Source organism: Bos indicus x Bos taurus, chromosome 5 (assembly GCF_003369695.1).
Source record: "Bos indicus x Bos taurus breed Angus x Brahman F1 hybrid chromosome 5, Bos_hybrid_MaternalHap_v2.0, whole genome shotgun sequence".
Taxonomy (NCBI): domain Eukaryota; kingdom Metazoa; phylum Chordata; class Mammalia; order Artiodactyla; family Bovidae; genus Bos; species Bos indicus x Bos taurus.
The window spans coordinates 102,436,013-102,444,251 of record NC_040080.1 but is presented as its reverse complement, the minus strand read 5'-3'; the positions used below and the strand labels follow the sequence as shown (position 1 = coordinate 102,444,251).

At 38.0% G+C, this 8,239-nt stretch overlaps 1 protein-coding gene across 4 annotated transcripts in view; it reads right to left on the bottom strand.

The window, feature by feature from the left end:
• Positions 1 to 430: 430 nt before the first annotated feature.
• The window catches only part of C5H12orf50 (chromosome 5 C12orf50 homolog), a 29,609-nt gene continuing 21,800 nt past the window's right edge, over positions 431 to 8,239 (bottom strand). The window contains exons 8-12 of one of the 4 annotated variants that reach the window (XM_027543654.1): positions 7,936 to 8,052; positions 6,465 to 6,569; positions 6,013 to 6,216; positions 4,325 to 4,417; positions 471 to 750 (exon numbers count right to left, since the gene is read on the bottom strand). In XM_027543654.1, coding sequence (XP_027399455.1) covers positions 725 to 750; positions 4,325 to 4,417; positions 6,013 to 6,216; positions 6,465 to 6,569; positions 7,936 to 8,052 — 545 coding nt within the window. In that variant the 3' untranslated portion in view covers positions 471 to 724. Of the gene's footprint in view, positions 751 to 1,236; positions 1,363 to 4,324; positions 4,418 to 6,012; positions 6,217 to 6,464; positions 6,570 to 7,935; positions 8,053 to 8,239 lie in introns of those variants that run through there. The other 3 variants (XM_027543657.1, XM_027543656.1, XR_003511338.1) reach the window with 3 other exon arrangements.

The following is an 8,239-nucleotide window of genomic DNA, read 5'->3' as shown; positions in this document are numbered from 1 at the left end:
TCACTTTTTTTCTTTTATGAGTCCTTTTCTCCAGTATGATCATATAATTTTTGTTTTCATGGTAGGAAATATTTGTTTTTCAGTTCTGAACGTAGCACATTCCAGCAGGTAGATTTTGTAGTTTCCCTTTAAAAGCCATTGTTCAGCAACAGCCCTGAAGGACAAACCAGACTTTGTCTCTTTCTATAACACATCAAAGTGTATATCTATTAGAATTCCTCTCATACTCATCACCATACTGTAACCCTGGGACTTCACTGAATTTGTTTACATTTTATCTGTAACTATCACAGAGGGCCCAGTTAAAATCTAGGTAAAGAAAGAAAATGTGAGGTTTCTTCCTTAAAGAATATTGCAAAACAGAAATCAAAGGCACAGTTTTACTCCTCAATCTGTGCAATCTAATTTAGTTTACAATTAAAGAGTGATCTTGTCAAACTTTTAAATTTTATTAAATGTTTGTGGCAATGCATCGAATGAATCCCAGACCTATACAAATACACAGGCAGCTGTTTGTAATTTGCATTTTTATCAGTTTTGAAAGAGCACAATGTACTTCCTGCATCTTATTTTCAGAATTTGCATTTTATCATCTTTGGCTATCCAGTATATAGTATGGAGTACTTGAATATCTCATTCTTTGAATTTTCATTTTTGATTGTAAATCAGATGATTTCTGGCACTTTTCTCTTTTCTCATTTTTCTCTTCTCTCAACCTCCAGGTTTACTTGCTCCCATTTCTTCTTGGCTCTAATAATGAAACACAAAACATATTTCAGTTATTTTCTTTTTCAGCATTATTCAGGGTACAAACATTTTGCATTTCTTTTGTTAATTACGTCCCATAAATCTTAAGACAAAACAAAAACTAAGCTTGTTTTAATTCATAAATTTTCAGAACGCCATTCAAATTAATTCCATTTCTTTCCAAAGCTTGCTATGATTTGAATTTAGATGAAGGGGAGGATAGAAAGGAATAGAAATACTACTATACAGAAGGCTGCACCATGGGGCACCCAGAATGAAGAGAATGAACGTTGCCTTTTGTGCAGACAGGCACCTCCAGTCAACCAGCTATATCCCTATCGGAAAGGACATGTGGCCTCAAGGGAAGGCTGACAATGACATCTCTAATTGCCTTCAGCTCCTTTCCTCGATTCTCACAGACACACTTTCCTCTCCTCTTGCATTATCCTCAGAGCGTCCAAAAACATTTTCCCAAAGGGCTCCTCTCACCCATTTACACTTCCTCTGGCCTTGGCGCTCAGGTATTCCTCAGAGGAACAGACTAGTGGCAGCTCGTGTTTTCTGCCTCCTCTCTCCACAGGCCATCTGTCCACTGGGAAATGCTGCAATCTCTCCACTGTGCCCTAGCAGGAAGTGCAGGCGAGAAAACACAAACTAACCTTTCTCTCCCTCTTCTGGGGAAAACAACAACTGCAAAGGGGAAGTGTTTAGGGGTTACACATTACCCAGCCAAACCTTAGGCAAATAAGAAAACTAACTTTATTTTGTTAGAAGCCTTTTTAATTTCTTGACTCTAAATTCCCATTCAGCCTGGTATCGAAAATTTATCTAGTCCTGTGCCTATAAACTTAGTCCAAATTCAGTGGTTCTACAGTTATTTCACATGTATCTTTCAATCACATTCAAATTTGAAACTCTTTCCCAGGTTGGTTTTGTTTTTGTTTTTTTTTCCCCCTCCGTTACCTTCCTGCTGTTTATCCTAATTTCTAGGGTTGGGACTGGGCTTCCCAGGTTGTACTAATGGTAAGAACCCACCCAGTCAGTGCAGGAAACATAAGAGATTTGGGTTCGATCCCTGTGTTGGGAAGACCCCCCAAAGGAGGGCATGGCAATCCACTCCAGTATTCTGGTAGGCTACAGTCCACAGGGTCGCAAAGAGTCAGACATGACTGAGGTGACTTAGCACACATGCATGCAGGGTTGGGACTGGGGAGAATGGCTGCTGCTGTGTGACCATTAGGAAAAGAATGTCATCTCAACAATCTTGGGTTTCAACAAGGTCTGGGTCCTATGCTGGGGAACAGTGCCCATATAACATAGTCTAAGGTTTCTCAAACTTTAATGTGTATCCTAATCACCTGGGGAATCTTGTTAAAATGCAGATACTGATTCAGTAAGTCTGAGATGGAGATTCCATATTTCTAACAAGCTCCCAAGTGATGTCATTGCTGGTGGCCCTCAGACCATCCTTCAAGTAACAAGGGTTTGATCAGTGAGTGATGGCCTGGTTTCTAATCAACTCCCTGGAAATCTGTTGTGATTCCAGCTGAGTCCTCCCCTGGAAGAGAACCCAATCACAAAGGCATCTTTCTGATGCTATCCCTTCAGTCCCAGCCAGGAGACTCTGTGTACACCCACGAGTCCTCTCTCCCAGAAACTCACTCTTACTTGAAACTCACAGGAATATGTAATGCCCTCCCAAGCAAACTTGGAGCTTGGCAATTTCAAGAGGCTCTGTCTCCAACCCTCTAGCATTAGACGGGCTTACCCTCCCTGCAACCACATCACCAGAGGGCATTGAGAAATTCTCTCCAAAGTTTTTCCCCCTAGGTTGCATCTGAGAAGTACACTGCAGGTCCTTTCTATGCTCTGATTCTTAAAAATTCAAGGGAAATTCTGTCATTGACTTTTCTACCCCTGGGCCCTGGCGGAGCTGGAGGTGGTGAAAGATGAGGCTCCACAAAGTTTCTGTTCTCTTGCTGTCTGTTTCACGTACCTTCCTCCATGCTCTCCAAAATTGAAAGAATAAAGCAGTTTTGTTAGCTTGCATTCCTGTTCACATACAGGGATGGTACGTGTTTCATATTCCGAAGTGACCCCTCTTCCCTCCCAAACCTTTGGTGATTCATGTTTAACTATGTAGGTGAAGGCTGTCGGAATACAGGAGCTGTCCCTGGGACAGGGGTGGAAACATCCCACCCACAAGGAAATCATGGGAGAAAAAGACATGGCTTAACAATTGGTAGTTTTATTTAGGATTTTCACCGGCTTTTCACCTCTTTCCTCACAAAATTAAGTGCAGCCCACATGAACTTAAGATGAAATATAAACAAATAGCACTGCAGTAGCATTCTCTTGTAGTAACATATGCAGAGACGGGAAAAAAAGAAAAGCGATTCACTCCAGTATAAATATATATGAAAGTGTTAGTTGCTCAGTCATGTCCAACTCTTTGTGACCCCACTGACTGCAGCCTGCCAGCCTCCTCCATCCATGGAATTTTCCAGGCAAGAATACTGGAGGGGTAGCCATTCACTTCTTCAGGGGATCTTCCCAACCCAGGGATTGAACCTAGGTCTCCTGCATCACAGGCAGATTTTTTTTACCGTCTGAGCCACTAGGGAAGACCTATAAATATATATACAGGTCTACATACTGCATCACAGTTGTAGTGAAGAGTTTATAGGGAAATACTGCTTTAGAAGATCCTGGCTCTTTATTTTGGGAAGTGTACAGTTTCTAGTCTGGATGTATTCTGATTATTCTGGGAATCTCTTGTATAAGGTTTTATGAATTTCAGATGATTCTGAAAGTTCTAGGCTACTGATTTAGGTAGGAACTCTCTACCTAGGAGTTTTTCTGAAAGTTTCATGTTTCTAAGAAGTAACTGAAACCAGTTTATCCTGTGTGATCTTTCAAACCTACTGAGCAAGCCTCAGAATAAGCTGGGGTAAGACACCAAGCTTTTTAGTAAAAGAACCACATCTGGAACCCGAGGTTGGAGCTTCTAAAAACCTTTACCCTCAGGAGGTCCCCAGAATCCCTACACCCTCCCAGGGAAAAGAGCACAAAACAGAGACCATAGTCACTTTGAACCTCCCAGGCTGGAAACTACAACTTAGGTGCCCTGTCAGCCTGCACTAGCCATTATGTACTCACTAGCCAGGATATAGCAGGGCTTTAATATTTTGTGTCAAAATATGGTCTTATATATTGCTTTGTAGTTCAACAAAAAATGCATCTTAACAGATTATATAATTGCTGAAACTACTATGCTTCTGGCTAAGGAGAGAAATATATCAAAAGACTTCTGATAAAATAAAAATAAGCAAAGAAAAACCTAATTTAAAAAAAGGTAAAATTAAACCAACACAGCATTGTAAGGCAATTATCCTCCAATTAAATATATAAATAAAAGGCAAAAAAAAAAATTGCTAGTCGGTGAGATCTCTTCTAAACTCCAAGTAATTATATTCATATATATCATGAAAATTTTCTAAAATATGTTCCTTGAGCTTAAAACTTGTCATTCATTTTAGAGTTATATGATACATTAAAACCACTAGTAAATATTTACCTGTATATATCTTTTCATTTTTTGAATACGTTTTTGAAAAAGGAATTCTTTTTTGCCACGCTGAACCATTATATGATGTTGACATATATTTATCTGAGAGAAAAAGGAAACAGGAATTAAATATTTTATAATGTTAAAATCATATTCCAGGCGTATTTCAAAGTTATTATTCTCAGAGGTGAAGCTAGTCTCTAAGTAATTCATTTTACCATTTCAAGGGTAAGGAATCAGGGATACAAGTAAGCTTATTAAGACCATTTAAGTTATCAATGACCGTGGTTACACATCTCTTAATTGGCTGTTCAGTTCCTCAAATAAGAATTGCTCCCATGAGGCTAAGCTAAAGTATGATACATGTACGTGATCAAAATATTTCATTGTCTGGCTTTCCTGTGATTTTACATATAATTCTGCTAATATTTGCAGAACTAAAGAAAGGAAGGAGAGAAGGAAAGAAGGAAAGGAAGGTCTGAGGCCCCCCAAATACAAATCTAGACAATCGCATCTAACTGTCCGGTAGTCACTGTATTCTTCACAAATGTCCACTCACAGTAAAATAATAATAAAATGATAATAGAAGTAAAGGGCTTTATTCTTGCCTGGGAAATCCCATGGACAGAGGAGCTTGGCAGGCTACAGTCCATGCTGCTGCTACTGCTGCTAAGTCGCTTCAGTCATGTCCGACTCCCAGCGACCCCATGGACTGCAGCCTACCAGGCTCCTCCATCCACGGGATTTTCTAGGCAAGAGTACTGGAGTGGGGTGCCATTGCCTTCTCCGATGGGGTCGCAAAAAGAGTTGGACATGACTTTGCAACTAAACAACAACAACAGTAGTAAATATAAATAAAATCATGTATATAAATCCATACAGATTCTATTTGAAAACAAACAGAAGAAAAATAATTTAAAAGCTAGCTTCTATGTAAATTGTAAAAGAAGGACCAAAGATAGACACAGAGTTTTTTACTTATGCTTCAAGAAGTATACAACAATCAGAATTCCACTGACTAGAGGCAAAAACAGGCAAATACAAACAAAATTACAGGGAGATGAGTGACCTTTTGTTAAATTGAGAAAATCAAAACCCAGCTTTAAAAGAACCAAATTCATCTGAGACAAGGGATTCAAAAATAAATCTGGTTCCCTCCTCCCTCAGGGCCTTGTACTTCCTGACACATACACTATGACTTGGCCTATTACATGATGGAATGATTTAAAAGCAGTCTGGACATGGATGGGAGAGATGAGCGGTTGTCAAAAATACTGCAGTTAACCCCCAAACTAACCTTTTCAGAAAGTAATCATGAAGGCCTAAAGAAAAACCAAGGCAGTAGCCAAAAAGTGATAACAGAACAATGCAGCTGGTGGAACAAGAAAATGTCAACCATTCAAAAACAATCCTCAAGAGTGAAATAAAGCCATCCAGGGGGAACAAAGTGCAGTGCTCTGAGACAAAACTCTAGAGAGGGTCAGTGACAAGCTATCTGCACCTAACACGTTCTCTCCAATGTCCTTTAAACCATGTGTACTCCTACACATGGACAAAATCCTCTCACTAGTTTTCTAAGATGTTATGGTGGTGATGGCCTGGAAAGGGAAGGGGTGGGGAGAAGCTAAGATTAGCTGGTCCCACAGGGATGCAAATCACAGACATGAATCAACAGTTATGTAAGTGTAGAACCTCACCTGAACAGAGCTTGAATTTGGGTTCCTTGTTAACATCAGCTTTATTGTAGGACCCGTGTGGAGGCCTGCCGTGAGGAGGTGCATTCAATGAGACAGTTCTGACAGCATCTCTCTGAACATGGATATAGGATGCATTCTCAGAATTTTTGTTTTTATTATTCCGATGGTAACTCATTTTATTTTTGGGATTTGAAGCCTGTACTGCTATAATAAAGGAAAGGGGAAAGGGAACAAGGGATGAAGCAATCTGGTTTCACACCTGTAATTAATGCACTGTGCTTTAAATGTTTAATAGCACGATGGAAGATAATGTAAGCTGAAAGAACTAGGTTTATAGGAATTGACATCTCAAATACATGGTGCATGATAGTGCCTTGTTTGTTGGCTAGAAAATATTATTTACTCTATTTTCAAATTATAATTCAGGAATACCAAATATAGAGACACTTTACCTCTCTGCATCCCTGGGTCAGGAAAGTTCTTTGGTTCGTCATATATCCATTTTCTTTTTTTCACACCTTTAAAATGAGGCTTCATCACTGGATGGACATCATTCACTTAAAGAAGTTACAAATTTTTACAGTTTTTAAGGAGATGCTTTCATCTGAAAATTACTGTAGGTACTAATTACATATCTGTGCATTCACATGTCAAGCAAGGAGGAAAGAAATGTACCACCCTAATACTTTACTTTCTAGAACAAATGGTGATTTATTTTTAAGTACCAAAAAGATTCTATCTTGATTTTTCTCATCAAATTGATTGATGAGAAAACTTTCAATAAGTAACACTCCTTTGGAGGAAAGATGCTTTTCGTCCAAAGGAATATGTGGATCCTTTTAAAGAACATAAAATTACAATCCAAATATAATTATATATCTCATTATAATGTTATTTTTAGTAGTTTTAGAATTGTCATTGTGAACATAAATCTTTCTTTACTTTTTAAGCCAAAACTACTACTTCTTAAGAAGTTGGATTAGTGTAAAATACTTTTAGTGAATATTATCTTATTGTTCTAAGCTGGGGTCATGGATAGTTTGGTGAAACAAGACTCAATAATCAAAATTTGTAAGTGCTAATATTACTAAGTTATTCACTTCTTGCTTGCTTGTTTTAACACGGAAAATTTTATGTGCAGGCTCAATTTTCCAAGAATTTCTAAGGTACATTTCTCCAGAGTAAAAATGAATATCAAAATCACTATGTAGATTGCATTAGCTCTCTATAGTGGGCTAATAAATCTCTCTTTGCCCTAGCTCCCATCTTCAGCTTAAGCAGGAAGCGTTCAGTGAAGCCCTGATTCACTGCCTCCTCTCCAAACATCATGCTCCATCCTTACTCGCATGCTCCCCTTCCTAGAATTTGGAAACTATATTTTTCACAAGTGTCACTGAACTAAGCTCCTCTGAGGTAAACCATGGTTCTCTTCGTTGCCCAGCTGGGGTTGAAGAATATTACAGGGGTTCAACAAATGAAATAGGAAGGAAGGAGGGAGGGAAAGAAGATTCATGAGTCTTGATTGTATCAAGAGAAGAGGCTTAGAGTACTAAATGGCAAGGAGAAGCAAAATCAAGAAAAATTTAAAAAAAAGAAAGATAATTTAAAAAATATGTCAATGAATCCCACAACAGGTTAAATTTAAAATATCATACTAATGGATCTTCTAAGAATGTAGTATTATATTATCAATTTTAATACCTAAATTAAACTAATGGGAAAGTATTTAATTTACTAGGACCCACATCACAATTCATTGTCAGAGTTAGTAGAAGACTATTGTGTCTTTAATTCTTAATCTTGAATAATTTTCAAACCATCCTTTTTTCTTTCTTTTTAAAAATTCTATTTCAAGTAAGCAAAACAAATCCATGATAAGACAAATATATCTAAGGCCAAAAAGTGATAGAGCTAATGTCTCACTTGAAGAAAGGTCCTCTCTGCACTTCATACTGATATTCTCAGTAGCATTTAATACATGCGCTGTAGGTACTAGTCGGGTAGTTAGGGAACGCTTTGGATGAGGGCTGTCCTTGTTATCTTTTAAAGCAAATTAAGAAAATAAAATGTCAGTATTAATAAAAAAAAAAGAAGTATTTCTGTTGGTATTTCACTTTGCAAGCATTATATGATGGGCATATATATGCCCATCTATGCTCTTTAAAAAATATATATGCATATTAATTTTTAGAACCCACCACTGCAATTCCCTAGTTAGCACATTGAG